The sequence below is a fragment of the Camelus dromedarius genome, chromosome 4 (assembly GCF_036321535.1).
Source record: "Camelus dromedarius isolate mCamDro1 chromosome 4, mCamDro1.pat, whole genome shotgun sequence".
NCBI classification, from domain to species: domain Eukaryota; kingdom Metazoa; phylum Chordata; class Mammalia; order Artiodactyla; family Camelidae; genus Camelus; species Camelus dromedarius.
In genome coordinates this window covers 84,344,895-84,363,481 of record NC_087439.1, presented here as the reverse complement: position 1 = coordinate 84,363,481, position 18,587 = coordinate 84,344,895, and the positions used below count along the sequence as shown (strand labels likewise).

Sequence of the window (18,587 nt, the reverse complement as noted above, 5' to 3'; positions counted from 1 at the left end):
TACACAGTACAATATTTGTGCCCTGTGTCTTAATTCCCCTTTCATTAAAAAAAAAATCACATTTTTATTATTTTTATTTTCCTTATCCATTCTTGCTCATCAGGCCAGTACACAGAGAGGTACCCCTGACTTGAAAGGAGTGTATTTGGCACTGAACAACATCTTTTTTAAAGAGTTAGATATTAGTAATTTGGGCTGAAATAAAATATTTAATAAATTAGTATATCTATTGAAGTTTATGAATTTTCCAAATATGTACTGTAAAATCATCTATATGAACTCAAAGAATGGCAAAAAATATATATATAGATGGAAGAACATTCAGAAAAAAATTTAAATCCATTTTGGGTTCAGATTTTTAAAATGAGAAAATAAAGTGATTAACTTACTGTAAGCAGCAACGTGTGAGAGCCCCATGTTCCAGTGACTTTCCATCCTCCTGGAGCTGTGACTATTGATTCTTACCTTATTCTATGGCTTTCATTTTCCCCAAATCCCCAATAAAACAAAACTATGCTCTGAAACATAGTGGTTTTTTTGGAATATGAGTAATTTTTAGAGATTTAAAAAAAAAAACTCAAGCTCAAGAAAATTTAGATCCCTTGAAATACCTTTAAAAATTTGAATATGACTGTGTTGCTTTCTGCACCCTGGCCCCCTTCCCATGTGCTCACACATGCAGGACTTCAAGTGAAAGGGAGGCAAGGAAATGGGAACAGGGACCGGGGAAAGGTGAAGGAGTCCGTGGCTTGTTAAAATGGACCAAGAAAGGGTAATTCATAGAAGGTGGTGAACAGCTTCTCTTTTGTCCCCTCCCCTGCTTTTTTTTTGTTTTTTGGGGCTAATTGAAGATGGATCAATTTAAAGTTTATTTCAAGAAGATTTTGTTTAGCTATGAGGATTATGCATACCTTTCCCAAAGGAGATTGTGGCCTCATTGGTTTTGGAATCTAATTTCTGGAATGCAAGATTCACCCCTCCCTCTTGCCTTGCTGGTACCCCTCCACCCAGGATTCTGTGGTCTGAGTTACCTTGGTGGGTGACACAAGGCCTACAGTCAGGGTTGAGTTTCATTCCTGCCCTCTCCGCTTGTAATTTGTACCCTTTAATCTCCATATGCCTCAGACTTCCTAAAATACAGCAGGATAAGGATGGACATGTGCAATGGTGGCCCCTGCACTGAAATAATTTGTAAGCAGGTGACATTTTCTGGAGGCTCTTCACCCACCTCTTCAGTTTCTCCTGCAGTTGCTTTTTGAGCCCTGCCACTGACTTGGATAAAGTTGAGAAAAATCACTTCCTCTCTTGGGTGGCAGTTTTCCAGCTGCAAAATTAATTATCCACTTGCTTCCATCACAAGGTGTTGTAAGGGTCAGCGAGCTGGAGTTTGTTAAACTCGTCACCGTGCTAATCGGAAAGTTGTTCTGTTAGTACAGCTTTGTTTTTTTTTTTTTTTTAAAGTTCTCTTACTCTCCAGAGCTATTTAAAAAACCGAGTGGACTATTTTAGAACATGTTTGCATTTCAGGCTCTTTAAAAAAACACTTCTTATCTATGGAAATGTTAGTTTAGAGAAGTGAAAGGATTAAGTCATGGAGGCAGTTCCTCGGAGACTCATTTACCATCCATCCATTCATTCAGTACCTACTATGTGCCAAGCACTCTGTCAGGTGTGGGAGATTTAAAGGTCTGTAAGTTACTCCCCTCCGAAGTCTCACAATTCAAAGTAGGTGACCAAGCACTGATTACATGATGGGAGGGGTGAGGAAAAAGCAAGGGAATATCAGGGAAGGAGTACTTACTTCTAATTACTGAAGGATGGCCAAGACAGGGAGAGGAATTTTCTTGAGAGGGAGCTCTATGAAAAAAGGCAGAGATCTCAAAACACACAAAAAGAATTTGATTTGGCCTCATTCAACTTGAAAAAAAAAAAAACAACCAAATGCCTGTTTAAAATGACGTGTGTAGTGTCTATAATGAAAAAGAACATGAAAAGGAAGATATATACGTATAACTGAATCACCAGAAATTAACACATTGTGAACCAACAATACTTCAGTAAAAAAATAAAATAAATAAACTGAGTTGAATTTTAAAAAATGACACGTAAAACTTCCAGTCGTAATATTTGGTTAAACATTATTCATTACAAAGAGATACAATTTCTCCGTCCCTTTGTCCTTCTGTCCCTGTGTCCCTGCATCCTTCCTTTCTTTCCCCTTCTTTGAATTTCCAGTCTGATTTTATCACTTGTGACACAGTGTAATCTCTCTCCTACCCTCTCTCCTTCCTTCTTTTTCTTTTCCCTTCCTCCCCTTCCATCCTTCCCCTTTCCCCCTCTCCTTTTTTTCCTGAAACGGCAGTCAGATGTTATCATTGGGTGTGGTGTAATATCTCTGCCAATTTGGATTGATGTCACCATCTCTGGGACAGCTCTTTAACAGACTTCCAAAGAAATGAAACTTGGCCTTTTCCATTTATCCTGTTGGCTGCAGGCTAGGGTCTGGTCCTCCTTGCATTTCTCACTTCTTCCCAATCTGCCTGTTTGTTTTAGGTAATGGGACTCCTGACCAACCACGGCGGGGTACCCCATCAGCCCCAGACCGACTATGCGCTCTCGCCTCTCACTGGGGGTCTGGAACCTACCACCACGGTGTCGGCCAGCTGCAGTCAGAGACTAGACCATATGAAGAGCTTGGACAGTCTCCCGACATCTCAGTCTTATTGTCCACCCACCTACAGCACCACGGGCTACAGCATGGACCCAGTTACAGGCTACCAATATGGCCAGTATGGACAAAGTAAGCCTTGGACTTTCTAGGGGGTAGTTTGTCCTGGAAGGGTGAAGGCTTTGAACTCTTCCTTGAGAATGGGGAGGTGGCAGCAAGATTAAGCCTTCCATCCCGGTATCAGTTGTGCAGCAGAGCCAGCTGGTTGCTCCAGCAAGGGCTTCCTTGTATAATTATTTTCTTAACTGATGTCAACAACATCTTGCGGTTATTAATTGCTGAGACGTGAAAGCTGATTGCCACTAGGTAAAACACAAGGGTTGGCCCAAATGAAATAACCCCTGGCATTAGAAACACATGTTCTTAATGAGGTCAGCTCAAGGATCATATGGGGTATAATCCCAAAGACACAGAGTTCTGTCAAACTTGTCTCAGGAATAAAAATATTAGTCTCGATCCTTTGATACCCCGGTATTAAATATGACATTGTCAGCCTGTAGCTGATTTTGCCCCTTGCTGGGAATTGTCCCAGCCTGACCTGAAAAGCTGCCTGTGTTTTCTTACAGGTGCCTTTCATTATCTCAAGCCAGATATCGCGTAAGTGAACCGTCCAGTTGGAGCTAAAACTGGCCCTGTTTCCAGTCTCCACAGCCTAGACATGAAGAATTTGCTCAGAAAAAAAAAAAAAAATCACCCTCTTGGGGGGCAGTCTCATCAGGAGACAAAGGAGAGTGATTGATTTTCTTTCTCCAGTAGTTGGTTTCAAATTCTTTTGAACGTGTTGGACAAAAGCAGTGGAGAAAAGGAAGACCCGGAACAATAAAAGACAAATGCAACATTTTAAGGCAATGATTTAACATGGCTACATATCAAATATCCCAACTCTTTAGTACTGATGATCAAGGAGCTAAAACATTCCATTTGTGTGTGTGTGTGTGTGTGTGTGTGTGTGTGTGTGTGTGTGTATGTGCGCGCGTACACGTGTGATTTATCGCGACTGGTTTGGGCAAGCAGACTGTTCTGAAATACAGTCAGAGGAAATTTGAAAGTAAAATGTGTTTGATGTCCAACGCTGACACGTCCACAACTTTAAAACTGCTCACTCCGTGAAGCAGGATCGGAGGAATCCTTGACTTCTACACACTGGAAATGGATATAAAAATAAATGCCACCGTTTTTAGGAAGTTAGACTAGATGTAAAGGACCTCCCCAATAAATTATTTGTTATCTTATCCTCATTTGTAATTCACTTGTCAATTACAGGTCCTGGGTGGACACGTCTTGTTAACAGGATGTGGGGGAACGGGAAGAAAAGCTTGTTTCCTTTCTCAGTGTGGGAGAGGTGTGTGACATTTGCCCAATTTATTTTCATTTGGAAGCCAACCTGGGCAGGGGGTAGGGTGTGGTGAAGAAGTGATTTGCATTCCCACAGCTGCTTATCAGTGTGCAATACTGTGTACCTCACGGAGCTTTGGCAATGGCCAGGGCTATGGAAACAGAATCAGAACTTATTTTTGCAGGTGCTTTATTTTCGCAGCCCATGATTCACTGTGGGAGAATGAGTGAATGAAGAACAGTGATCTTTGCCATTTGCTGGACAACCAACACCCGGCTTGCTCCTTTTGATTAGAGACCATGTTCTAGAAAAATGCTTTTAAAATGACTACGTTTACATTCTTCTCTTTTCTATGAAAGGCAGGGCAACCACAGAAATGTCCACGTGGCTCTCATGCAGTTTTAAATTATACAATAATATCCGACATTAAAAGATTATAGGAACTGAGGTTTACATACGTTTGTGTGGTGACATTTTAGAATGTCAATAAATTTTTTTTGAGATGTTAAGAGGAACAAGAAGGTGAAAGGCAGTGTTATTTATTTCTTTCTATTCTTGGAATCATGAACGAGGTAGACACAAATACATTCCTTTTAGAGCTAAGAACTATGATGTAGTGAGTTAGTGAGACTAGACATAGTCCTGAGTTGAGTTCCTGCGTTGGTCTTAGAGGGTGATGGATCAAGAGAAGAGCTATCTGTGCTGCAGCCTCAACCAACAACAATGTGTTGTAAAAATGTCATTCATGTAAAAAGTGCAGTAAATATTTACTATTTATAATGAATAAACAGTTATGAAAACTTGCGCAACACTGCTTTTTTGGGGGAACTGGTGAATGCAGTATTAATAAAAACTTGGAAATGGGGAACCAACAAACTATCTGCTTCACTTCTAGTGCCTTTTCGATCAGACTGTCACATGGACGAATAAGGTTACACGACCCACAACTGTGTTCTCTCGAAGCAGCTTGGGTGGACATACTTGAAGGACTGAAGTTTGTATTTTCACGGATGTGGAGTCTAGAAAAGCCCCTCAAGCTCACCTTCCTCTCTCCTTGGTTCTCTTAGAGCTATCAGCGCCCTTCACTGGCACGTGGAAGTGTGTTTTCCCACAGAGTACTTAATTCCGTCTTCATTGCCAACAGTCATATCCACTGAGATTTTTACTGAAAGTTCTTATGTTTTATTTTGTTTTAGAAACTTTCTTGAATCGTCATTGAAAAAAACATTGCTGCCTATTTTATCCATTTTTCCTCCCTCCCTCCTTTCTTCTCTTCCATCTTTTCCCCTCCCCTCTTCTTTCCCCTCCCTCCTTTCCTTTAACACTTATTTATTTTATTTGATTTATTTTAAAATTCTTTAAAACATTTTATTTATTAATTTTTTTGAAGGGGGAGGTAATTAGGTTTATTTATTTATTTTTAGAGGAGGTACTGGGGATTGAACCCAGGACCTTGTGCATGCTAAGCATGCATTCTAGAGCTTGAGCTGTACCCTCGCCCTCTAAACACTTAGTTAATGAGAATCTAAATGCACAGGGTGTGGTGCTTGGCTCTGGTGTTATAGCAGTACTTACAACCTAGTAGGCAAGGCAGAGAAGTAAATATATGGCTACAAGAAAGCATGAGGGCTCTTTTTATTGGGGAAATGATCATAATACTCTTTGAAGCTCTTATTTGTATTAACTTATTTATTCCTCCCAACATCTTACATGAGGCAGGTGATGCCATGAGTATTCTATGTGAGATCGCCCAATGGCAGACCTGGGATTTGGGACACCCAGGCTGTCCAAGTTCAGAGCCTATGAGCTTAAAATCACACTCTCTGCTTCCCCAAGGCCAGACTGGTATGAGAGAAACTTATAATCAGAAAGATCTAAAGGGGTGCTGCCCAGCTGTATGGCTATTTAAATTAAAAGTAATTAAAAGTAAATAAGTAAATAAAAGTAAAACAAATAAAATTAAAAAGTCAGTTGAACTAGTCACATCCCCAGTATGCAATAACCACATGTGGCCAGAAGCTACCATACTGGGCAGTGATTAAGAACATTCCCATTGTTGCAGAAAGTTCTGTTGGTTGGTGCTGATCTGAACCATGTGAGTTCATCTTTTAAAAATGACAAGGAGTAGACATGCAGTAGATAAAAATGTCCAAATTCTTTAAATGCTTTAAGGTCTTTTTAGCACGCACATTCATCCTTCCAAATATATCGCCCCTTTTCTGACAATTATCTATCCCAAAAACAACACAAGAGGAAAGGAAGGTAATCCTTACTGAACACTTACTTTTGTTATCTCGCTTAATCTTCACAAAATCCTTGTGAGGGGGGCATTATTAGCCCCAATTTACAGAAAAATGGACTGAGGTCCAGAGTTGTTCATTGGTTTGGCCAAAGTCACACATGGTCAGAAACAGCAGAAGCAGGCTCTGACTTCTGCCCAACCTGAGGGCAGAACTCATTATGATTTCACTGTTTGCAGTACTTACTTCATTATGTCAGTCTATTCTCATGCCAAACTCAGGTTGAAAACAGGCATTTAGAAGAAAAAAAATCATTCACTCCCGATACACGAGAGACATGCTATCAGGATGCGGGATTATTCAATAGAAAATGATCTTACGTATCACTTTCCCTTCCCTCCTGATCTCAGAGCTTGCCGTGTGTGGCTCATCTCTCTTTTTGATGTACTTTATACCCTTCTCTCATTTCTGCATGTCTCTGAAATCTGTTGCTCTGCTCATATTTCTTACGTTGACAGTCTCTGTAGATCACTTTTTCTTTGACATTTTTTTTTGGTCTAATCCATCTCCAGGGAAATGGGGATCTGACATCCCCCAGTCCTAACCCCAGCAGTCGGGATCCCTGCTCTCGCCCACTGGGACAGGCAGCCCTCAGGACTTTGACATCTTGGCATTCAACTGAGTTCAAACCTGACTGTGTGCGAAGGGCTTCCCCTCTGTCCATGTAGTTACAGAATTTAATTCGAAAGCTTTAAATATAAAAACTGAAATTTAGAGTTTAAAATTATTAAATCGTGGATATACTGATGCCAGCGGACGGGTCATTCCTTGGCAGCAATTTCCCAGAGATAGATATATTTTACATCTGTGATGGAAACAAACATATTGCTTTAGGCTTTTAATTAGCCCAATTTTGAAATGCACTTTCACACACACTTGGATATTTAGGGAACGTCCTTACATTAGACGAGATGTTCATTAATGTTGGCATATGGAACCAGCGACATGGACCAGGTCACTGGCTCACGGTTGTGAGTTTAGAAAGAGACTGAAATGGGGGAGGGAGACGGATTAATTCATGCCCTTTTTGTGGACATGCTGTGGAAGAATCAATCCTGAAACTGCATAATTGTTGCATGGAACCAGAACCAAGATCTCTGTAGAAGGACATCCATTTTGAGGATGGGGACTTGGACCTCAACCATTCTGAGTAAATGATTTTTGGTGTTTAATCATTTATGGATAAGGAGAGCTGGCGTCAGACCTCAAGGAGCAGAACAAAGGCAAGTGACATTTATACAAAGAGATCCACAGGCCAGCCTCAGCCCTGGACAAGCACTCATGGATCCAAAATCACTGTTAGGTGATACATGAGAGGATAGGAGGAAAGAGGGCTTGGTTTAGGCTTCTTGCCAAATGCCAGTGATGTAGGCTAGTTCTATCTTCTTCATAGATCCACTCTTTGACACTGCTGACCCCTGTAGCCCCAGGGCCTAGTGCCATGCCTGACCTGTAATGAGGACTCGGCACCTGCTAGTTAAACACATGAACAAATAAGTGAATGGCCCTCTTATACCATCCTAACACGATCTTCTGAAGAAGGGTCTCAACCTCAAGGGTGTGTGAATAGGGGTGCATAGGTTTGATATTATTATAGCCCCTGAGGTATAGGGGCCAGGCCTTTTGGCCCACGTAAAAGCAAAGGCACATGGCATTGGTGCAGAGTCTTAGGACAAGAGTGTGCGGGCTAACAGAGGGCCTCGCAAATCCCTGAGAAGCTGTATTTCTGATGTTTCCGACTGATGCAGGTGCCCATGGTGGTGATTTTTTTAGATTCGAAGAGGATTAGAATGGAAAAGGGAAATAATCAGTTGGTTTATTGCTTAGAGCACTGGTTCTTAGCCCTGGCTGTGTAGTAATCTGAGGAATTATATAAATAAAAGGTTAGTGCCTGGGCCTTGACCACTGGACTCAGAATCCACAGGGATGTGTGCAAGGAAGATTTATGAGGCAAGAACTCAGAAAGAAGACTTTGGCTGCCTTGAAACCTCGGTCCCTCTTGACCAGAAAACTAACGGATGAGTTATCGGAGACCTGAAGCAGTGGTCAGAGTCATACACAACAGCACGGCTGAGAGGAGAAAGCCATTTTGGCATATGGAGACACAATGGCCTCATCTTGAGCCAGAGGGGGTAGTGTGGAGAGGCAGGAGGCCAGTGGTGCCACGTGAGGCTGAGCTGTGCAATTACTCTTTGGCTGGCACTGTGCTATGAGCCCATCATGCCTGCAGCTGGAGGTCTGTAAAACCCCACCACAAAGTCAGTAACGCTCGGGCTTTTCCCCAAGAAGTGTGTTGACATCTGGTTCCCTAAGGCTCTTGTAATTCTAGGCCATTCAGGAGAGTTTTAATCATGGCATTGAAAACCTTTTGATCCTGCTAAGATGGCTCACCCAGCTCCATGAAGCTGAACACTCATACAGTTTCTGAATCTTGAAAATAACCCACACAAATGTCAGCTTCTTTCTCTACTTGTAGAGTGAGGGGTAGAGACAGTGTTTTTTATTTCCTAATTAATGAATGTGTTGGATACTTATTGAGGTCCTACTGTGTGCTGGGTGGTGGGACTATAATGGGGAATGAGACAGTTCTGGGTGTCAAAAGACCACCAGCTCTGAATCATTAAACAAAGACTTGGAACACAAAGTAATGTGTAAGGAAGAGTTAGTATGGGAACCCAAGGAAAGCATACATTACTCCACCTGCATTAGAACACTTTTCAGGGGAGAGACTCTGGAGCTGAATCTCTAAGGATAAAGAGAAAGTTACAGGGCAGAGGCAGCAGCAAAGGACGTGTCAGCTCCATTTTCATATGATGTCGGCTGTGGGGTTGCCAGACAAAAGAAGCCAGGGAGGTCAGATAGGGCTGGAATCTGAATCTCCAGTAAGACAGAACCACAGCTAGAACCTTCTGGAAATCTCTAGCTTATAGGGCCTAGAGAATCTGAGATTAGGCAAAATAGGGCAATTCTTTTTTCCATAAAAATGGATTGAGAGACTTTCAACATTAGGGGCCTGTTAAGAATCTAGTGGGAGAAGGAACGTTTACCTGCCATGATAATCGCCTGCCTAAGCTGGCCCCCAAAAGCTTGGTAAGGGTGTGATGCCGATTCTTACTGGCCCAGCTGCATTTTCATCAGTGGAGAGCTCTTTGCTGGAAGCCTGGTAGTTGCAGTGCCTTCATTACAGGCTGGCAGGAATGATCCATTCTTGCTAATTATCCAAATGTGTGTAATTGGAAGCTTGGCCGAGGATGGATCTCAAGATATCTTTGCCTAACCTTGATAGGCAATAGTGGGAAAAAGAGCCTTTCTTTCTCTTTTCTTAAGCTCCAAGTTTAAATTCTTCCTTGGAGCAAACAGAACCCCTACTCCTTCTTTCCCAAACACACTCCAATGGGTCTCTTCATTTTATAAAGGGAAAGCAAATACCCTACTCTGAGATCAAGAGTAAAGACTTTATAGATGTATGTACATGTGATGGAAGCTGAGCTGTTTTCAGAAGGATGTCAAAGTCTACCTTTGTAGGTGGAGTTTTATGTTTGCCTATTTTATTTACTTGTAAGAATTCAATTACTTCTTTCTGGGCTTGGAAGAATAGGGACCTGCTCAAGGGAAGTAAACTCTTCCCCAGAGCACAGTGGCAGGCTGAGAGCCCTGGTGGAAGCACTTGGGTCCGTGGTTGCTGTCCTCTCAGACAAGCATGGTCTGTATCAGTCAGGGTCAACAGAAAGCAGATACCACACTTGACTTTGGAAATTTAGAGAATGGTTGTTAATAAAGAGACTATTTACAAAGTTGGGGGTGTAGGGGAATCCCGATGGATCATACAGAAACCTGGGGAGAGTAGCAGAGCTGCTATGCAGTGGAGAGGGAGAGCTCACTGGAACCTGGAGGGAGAGACTCACAGAGAGCAGTTGGCTCTGATGAAGGGATGTCCAGACGTCCAGAAGCAACTGCAAGGGAGGGAGCCAAGGGAAAAGTGTTCTGGCTTCACGTTCCTCTCCTCTCCCAACTTCCTCCTGGGGCTTCTGTTGGCTGCCCCCCCCCCCCAGAAGCCAGAGGGCACAGAAAGTCAAGCATGTGGGTCCACATAGCATCTCCCTACATCGAGAGTAGGTTGGAAAAGGGTGGGGAGGGGCTTGGGAGGGTCCACAAATTGTACCTTAGGGTTAAGTTTTCTGTTTTGCATTCTCTTCCTCCTATCTCCCACCCTTTAGAAAAGACAGGCCTTAGCGATCATCTTTGGGAAATAAGAGGAGGATCCATGCCCAAGTTGGGGAGAAGTGATGCAACGTGAGCAGATGCTACTTGAGGAAGGCTGAGGTGGGGAGGCTCGAGGTGTCATGCACAGCAGTCACCCAAGGTCAGGGGGTTGACTGAGGTGGCAAAGTGAGACTTACACGAGATACAATCATTTACCAAGAATCCTCAGGGTAGTTCGGATGAGAGGACTCTAGTCGAAGGCTGGACTTCTTGGGGTGAAGCAGGATGGGTATTTGCATTCTAAGAAGCTGGGCATAAAAAAGTACGTGAGAATGTTCTTTTATAGTTTCCATAGCAAGAGATCTGGAGCATCGAACTTGCCCCCATAAACAGTTTCACAACTGTTTTAAACTTGTCTATCTCCTCCATAGTTTAAGTTTCGGGAAAATGAGGGCAGTGTCTTAGTTATTCTTATATTTCTGACTTTATTTTGCTAATTGTCAACCTACTTGATCTGTTTATTGAATGGAATCAAATTTTTGCTTATTGTTTATACTTGGCCATTATGCAGTACATGAATAGTCCTTCATACCTTAAATATAATAGATTAACTTATTTTCAGTTATTAATTTAAATATTAAATTCTGTAATTGTGTGTTTTAGTCTTTATAGTTTGCAGATAATGTAATATAGGTGGTGCCTCACAAGTGGAAGAAATAGGGAGGGTATCTAGGGCTTCAGTGAGTTCATTGCATCTGCTCTATTTCCCATGGTTGGGGGGGTAATTAAAAAGACAAAATAAATCACAATTTATACTTTAAGAAGCCCCTAATCTATGGATGAATTTATAATATAGTTTGTAAGTCCAGTTGATGATAGCTAAATTTCAGTATACTTTTGTATTAAAAGTAAAGAAAGGATTTTCTAAGAAAATTATGGTGTAAATGTGATTATGTTAGTATAACAAGCCTACTTAATAAAATCAGGTCTTTGAGATCACAAAAGGAATCATTTGAAAATGAACAAAGTTGTATGGCAATTGTAATTCAGAGGAACATGAATTTTTTTTTTTTAAAAAGAACTAGAAATTTATACTTGGCAACATTTCATTTGTTGGTAAAGTTACTATACATATTTGATAATAAAGCTAAATTTCTTAAGAAATTGTCTGTCAATTCAATTTTGCTTCAGTTAGAAAAATTAAAGACGATAGTCCAACTCTAGAGAGAGTGTGACAGACACTTTGTTCTGACAACATCAGGGACGTTTTTTCAGCCTTACGTATTCTTTTCCAGTCTTTAGTCAAGTAAACCAATGTATTTTCATGATCATTCAATTACCTTTATCTCAGTCAGTTCAAGCTGCTATAACAGAATGTCATAGACTGGGTGGCTTATAAACAACAGAAATTTATTTCTTACGTTTCTGAAGGCTGGTAAGTCCAAGATCAAGACACTGGCAGATTCCGTGTCAGGCAAGAGCCTGCTTCTTGGTTCACAGGTGGTTATCTTCTCACTGTGTTCTCACATGACGGCAGGAGGAAGGCAGCTCTCAGGGCTCTCTTTTATGAGGGCAGGAATCCCACTCACGAGGGCTCCACCCTCACGACCTAATCATCTCCCGAAAGCTCCCACCTCCAAATACCATCACATCGACAACTGGATTCTGGCGGGACACATTCAGTCTAGAGTGACATTTAAAACAACATTTTTTAGACAGTAAAATGGAATTTTAGAAAGGAAGAAAGATCACTGTGTATGCCAGCTCTTACTTAGTTGTCTCATTTCTCCATGTATCCACTGTAATTTTCACAACTTTTGGTTGTTGGCATGATTGAGACTGAGTCACAGAGATTTCTATGTGTTCTATTTCTCTTTTGTGCTCAGACTTCTGCTCTGCCTATAGTGTACAATAAAGAAAATGCTAATAAGTAAATTCCTTAAATCTGTTTGTTTTTTTGCAAGATTTAAGCACTTTGTTTATTTGTTTGTTTTGGCTTCTTATCTGACGTTACCTCTTTCCCTTTTTTTTTTGTTCTTACAGTCAAATTTAACATTGGAAATAAGACACCATCTTAAGAATTGTTTGTAGGAAAATGTCACCGTACATATTTCTATATTTGTAGTCGTTCTCTTTAATTGTGGCTATCAAAGAGTTTGAGGAGTGGGAGTTACATATCTGCGATGGTCTGTATAACACTTTAGAGTTTCAAGGAATATTCATATATATATATATATTATATTGATCTTCCCAATATCTTCAAGAAGAAGGCAGACCAGGAATACAGTCCTCATTTTACAACAGGGATGTTAAGCAACAGAAAGGTCAAGTGATTGTCCAAAGTTTCACATTCAGCTGCTAAAGGTAGAGTCAGGAATGCAACTCAGGTTTCCTGGTTCTATTTAGTTATGTCTCCACAATACCATGCTTCAGTTAGAATACGTCCTCAGTGGGTACTTAAATACCCACAAAATGCTTAGCATCGTTGTCTGTTAGACCTCTGCTCATATTATTTAAACTTGTAAGAGCTACTGGCTTTCTAGGTTTTATTTACAAGGCATTGTGAATCACTGGCTATTCCTCTAGTATAATACAGAACTGGTTTTTAAGATATTGCCAGCTGGCTGGTGGAAAGTATAATGAACATAGTCATTCAAGTCATACAGTATTTGCAGTTCCAGAATTATTATGCAGATGTAGATGCTGGAGAGTAGAGGGGAGCAATGAGAATGGAAGAAAGGGAGGTCTAAGCTGCATCTGAAGCTTATTGATAAACATAATGTCAATTGTCCATATGATGAAATAATGAGCTTGAGAGGGAGCCAGGGCCCAGTCCAAGTGCCTTGCGTAATATCATGTTAATGCCTCTGTATTTTATTCTAAAGGCGAAGGGATACCACTGATTAGTAACTTAGGAAATCATAAGTGTACTAGTTATTTTTTTGAGCTTTGGCAAAAATGTAATGTTTAAAAATCCTTACAGCAACTCAAAAATGTGGTAACACTGTCTGATACTCAGAAAGTTTAAGCACCATGCCTACAGCCGCATGGCAAAACTTTTGCCCAGTGAGATGCTGAAGATGTAGAAGAAAGAGGTCAGGTATGGACGATGATGGAAGAAAGCAAGTCCTTGCAAAGTAGGAAGGCAATGAATAAGATGCAGTGTGCATTGAGAGGGACTGGCTTATCCAGGAAACAAGAGAAGCTTTTAAAACATTTTTCTACTTAAATCAGGGAAGTAAGGGAGAACATGGACATATTGGCAGTGGATGAGGAGTCCACAAAGTTGCAGGAGTTCACCTCTGCTGCCTCTGTTTTCTCTGAAGCTGAGCACAGCGGGAGGAGGTAAACATTTAAAACGGCATCAGTGGAGCAGTGAGGGATCAATCTTGGGACGCAGAGAGGACGTGGAGCAGCCTTGAGCATCTAGGAGACGGCGGGATGATTTTTTTTAGCTGTGCTTCATGGCTCAGGCATAGGGACTGAGTGTACTGGAGATTGGATCGATTCTTTTAGGGGGATTTGCAGCATCACCAGCTAAGAGAGAGTGGTGAAAAGTTCACTGGAGAGAATGGAAGGGGCTGAATCTTGCAGAGCTTTGAAGGTCATTGTAAGAGTTTCCTCCTAAATACATATGAAGCTGCTAGATTAGGGTTTTAAAGTAGAGAGAAACACAACCTGATACACATTGGTGGAAAGATCATTTTGGAGAGCTGCTTTTTGGTGTTTGGGACAAGAACCGAGATGGGATCCACTGTACACCAGAGAACAGATGACCTCATCTCTGCCTGGGGATTCCACAGATACAATGAAAATGAACCCCAAGCTACTGTGCTTGTCAGGGTTACAAAGTATAGGGGACATTCCTCTGAGACAACCCTCCTCCTACTCCTTTGCATCTTTGTGTCCTTAAAAATGACATGTCACTCAAAGTAGTCTTCTGAAGGCAGTGGAGCCTAATGCTATAGATTTTAAGGACTCCAAACCTAGGTTTTAAATTCTCAGTGGGCAAACTAAATTTTTTCATGAGCTGATCTAATTTCTCTAAAATAATTTCAAACTCTGTAAAGAAAGAGAAATGGTGATAGCTTCTTTGCTGGACCCTATTGAGGTCCAATTAAATGTTAGATAAATTAAATGTTATCTCGCATATGCCTGGCTGATGGTAAACAGTCACTAAATGTTAGCAATTGATATTATTATTTAATCACATTAATTATAATATACAGGTTATAAAATATGCTCCTGGTTTTTAAACTTGCACATTAACCCATCCAGTCATTAAAATAATGGAGGGATAATTTTGAATGACCATAAAAGGAGAAGCCACAAATAACCCTTTTATGTGAACTTAATTTATTGAGCAGATGTATTCACAGTTTCTTTTTTATTGCCATATATGGTCATAGTTTTCAAATGACTCTCTCTTACCACTGAGAGTTCTCAAAATAATGAAACTGAAGCTGCAAACAGGAAAATGATAAGCTGACTTCTGCTCCAAAGAATCCTTACTGTTGATGGCTTATTTATTAGGGTGATGTTTCATTCTAAAGTATGTTTCTAAGATGCAAAGGAAGCACCAGTAAGGGTCAGTCTGAGACTGTGGTCTCCAATGCCCCCACCTCCTGCGCTTATACACAGAGGCATGTCTCACTGCGAGACTGATTCCTACAGCGTGTGATGGCACTGGGGGAGCAGTTACTGGGGATATCAGGAAGGTCCTGGATAGGACCATTTCTAGTTATTTTTGGTTTGGATTTTATAGGGGTGTGTATACATAGGGAGGAAATTGTGAGAAGAGTTTTGCAGGCACAAGTCTGTGGGCTTTTAACCTCATGATCCAGGGCAGGAGGTGGTCTACTGTTTGATGATGCAAATGGTGATTCCCATCTGTCTTCTTTGCTGGAAAAGCCCCAACTTTGTTCAGTTGTGTCACAGTCATGTACCCGAGCCAGATGAACCCACTGAAATCCAGGACATAGTGGGGAGACAAGGAAGAATTGCTTTCCACTAATACCACCGACACACCCTTGAAGATGAGAGTGAGGCAAATACGCAAAATAATGTTAATAATTAGAATGTGACCTGGGAGTCATTGAGACCTGGGCTCTAACTGTTTTATTCACTCATTTGGAAAATGCTTTTTGAGAATCTTCTGCTAGCCAAGAATTGTTTTAGTGTCTTTGATGTTTTGTTCAACAAACAGACTTGGTTCCTGGCTTCTGAAGCTCATGCAGGGAAGATAGATATAAATGAGTAAAGATGTAAACATATAATTAGAAATTATGCTGAGTGTTGGGCAGGAAAAGAATAAGATGAAAAGAGAGATTAATGAGACCTACTTAGTCTTCAGGGAAGGCCTGGCATGGAATGAAAAGAAATGAGCCTTGGGAGGTGAGTGGAGAAGTTTTCTAAGCAGAGGGACTAGCATGTGTGATGGCCTGGATTTGAGAAAGAGCTTTGCTTGTTTGAGGTACTGAAGGTAGGTCCTTGCATCTGGTATGCAGAGGTGGACTGTGGCAAAAGATGAGGCTGGCCTGGGCTGGGTCATGCTTGGTCCCCTGGAGGCCACAGTGAGGAAGGTGGATTTGATGCTGTATATGCAATGGGAAGAGACTCAGGACTTTCCATTTTGGAGGAGGGGCATTATCTAATTTCCATCCTCCGTGGAGGATGTGTTGGAGGGAGGCAAAACAGGAAACGTTGGGAGCTAACATAATGAGACTTGACCTGCATGGGTTGTACTGGAGAGAGTCTGGCTATGAAATCACTCAGATGTGGATTTGGATCCTGATTCGCTCTCCTCTTATTGTTTACTTATGCCCTCCAGGCAGTAGCTCCTTTGAGCCGCCATTTTCAAAACTGAGTAATAGCTCATAAGATGGTGAGACTAGCTAAGTTCATTTTATGTGTCAGAACACACGTCTGGTGCATATTGTGAACTCTCAAGAAAGGTTAATTTTCTTTCCTTCCCTACTGGGTGTAAAATATCCAGTACTCTAGTTCTCAATGGAGAAATGTGTGTGGCATGGAGGCCCATAGTTTGGTGAAAATAAGGCAGAACAAAGATATTAATCCTTGCTTTATGGGGTAGCAATGTCTGTTAGTATTTACTTCAGAACGTTAAAAATTCTGTTTTCATTGTAAAAATACTAAAGGCCCATTAAGGAAAAATTAGAAACAAAAGAAAAGCCTAAAATTAAAAAAAAAAAAAAACAAAAAACATTTAAAGAGCCACAACCCAAACCTAACCACTGGTAATGTTTTGGTTTTCTTAACCTCTTCTGAGGATGATAATGCCAGGCAATGCCTGCCTCACTTGTTAGGGATGCTGAAAGAAAAATGAGATATTTGTAAAAAGTTTAAAAACTTTTTGGATAAAAGTTATCACATAAATATAATGCTCTGCTATTTCCTTTTCACTTTCAAAATGATCGTTAAAGATTTAAATATTGTGGTCCTCTTTTGGACTGGTCAGCCTTTCAGAGCCTGAAGGATTGCCCCAATATTTAGGAAAAGAAGACATCTTGAGGAAGAGAATTTTGCTGTCTCATAAATTATTATCCTAGCAGTTAATTGGATTTTATGCCTTTTAAATAATTTATTTCATTTAAGAAAAAGTACCGACCACAGCAACCTGAGCTTATGATGCCCTATTGCCGCAGAGATGGATTGGAACTAATTTCTTTTTCTAGTGATAAGCAGTTACATTGCATTTCTGACAGCTGGTAACTGGAAAATCTTCATGCACGAAAAAGGAACTGGCTGAGTTACTACACACTCATAGCATCGTATAAAACTCCATTGTCTAAGTGACTAATATCACACCACAGGAAATCAGCACTTGGGCGCAAATGTCTTCCAGTCTTTGGAAATGCAGTGTATATTATCCAGTTACTCAGTCTGTGTCATGAAATATGAAAATAGTCTAGGAAAGTCACATCCCGCTTGACCTTTGCAGAATGATTTAATAAAGTTGGCTTGATACAAAAATATGAAAGAGTAATTGCTGATGAAAGCGGAATTGTGGCTTCCTTCTTTCAGATCCTCCTTTCTTTGGAAACACTTCACAGGCTTTATTAACTCTTTAATGTTTTGGTAATTGGTGGCATTTGTCCCCGAGGCCATGTGGCCAGCTCTGGACTTGGGTTCCATTACAGCAGAGATTCCGTGTCTCCTAGGTTTTCATCCCCTTTCAGCACTCATCTTGATATCTTTGTCTATATAATTAGGCAAATATGTTTTCAATTGTTTTTACGTGTGTACACATTTCACCCCTTTTACTGCTATCTGGATTGATGTTTAATGGGATACATTTTTCAATGGGTGGCCTCCTCTGCTTAGAGAGGTGCCAACGTTTGCTTCTGCATCCACTTAGGACTCGATCGGTTCCATCTGCAGGTGTAACTGAATATGGTCCCTCACTTTCCCAATGAAGCCTTGATTTCCTGGGTTTTCTAACTGAGGGCTCTATTACCCCATCGTTTTATTCACTGTTACATTATTTATTAACTGTTTTTATTATTTATTTATTTCAATTGTTATTCTGCTTCAATATGAAATATAGAGAAAATTTGGAGACTACAAGGAAGTTTAGAAAAAAAGCTTCCTTGTGGTTTTAGAACTATTATCATAATGCAATCATCGGCTGAAGTGATTTCTTCCCAGATGCCTCTTTGACGTCCCAAACTAGTCACCCTCCCAATACATTATATGGCTTTATTTTCATCAGAGGGTGCGTCATTACCTGATATCTCCTTGCTCACTTATTTGTGTTAATTGTGACAGTGGGGAGCTTGTCTTTCTTACTCAATGGTACTTCTGTGACTATAATGGCCTGGGATATATTTGGTCCTCAATAAATACTTGCCTAATTTAATGAGTGAACTGATTTATATTCTATTTTGCTTTTCTTTTCTTTTCTTTCTGGGAGAAGGAGGAAGGAATTAGGTTTATTTATTTTTAATGGAGATCCTGGGGATTGAACCCAGGACCTCATGCATGCTATACACACACTCTA

General features: G+C 40.8%; 1 protein-coding gene across 2 annotated transcripts in view; it reads left to right on the top strand.

Moving 5' to 3' along the window:
- The window catches only part of PAX3 (paired box 3), an 89,858-nt gene extending 86,307 nt beyond the window's left edge, over positions 1-3,551 (top strand). Inside the window, exons 8-10 of one of the 2 annotated variants that reach the window (XM_064485419.1) lie at positions 2,554-2,800; positions 3,295-3,325; positions 3,485-3,551. In XM_064485419.1, the coding sequence (XP_064341489.1) occupies positions 2,554-2,800; positions 3,295-3,325; positions 3,485-3,551 (345 nt within the window). Of the gene's footprint in view, positions 1-2,553; positions 2,801-3,294; positions 3,330-3,484 lie in introns of those variants that run through there. The other variant, XM_064485420.1, reaches the window with a different exon arrangement.
- The last annotated feature ends 15,036 nt before the right edge of the window (positions 3,552-18,587 follow it).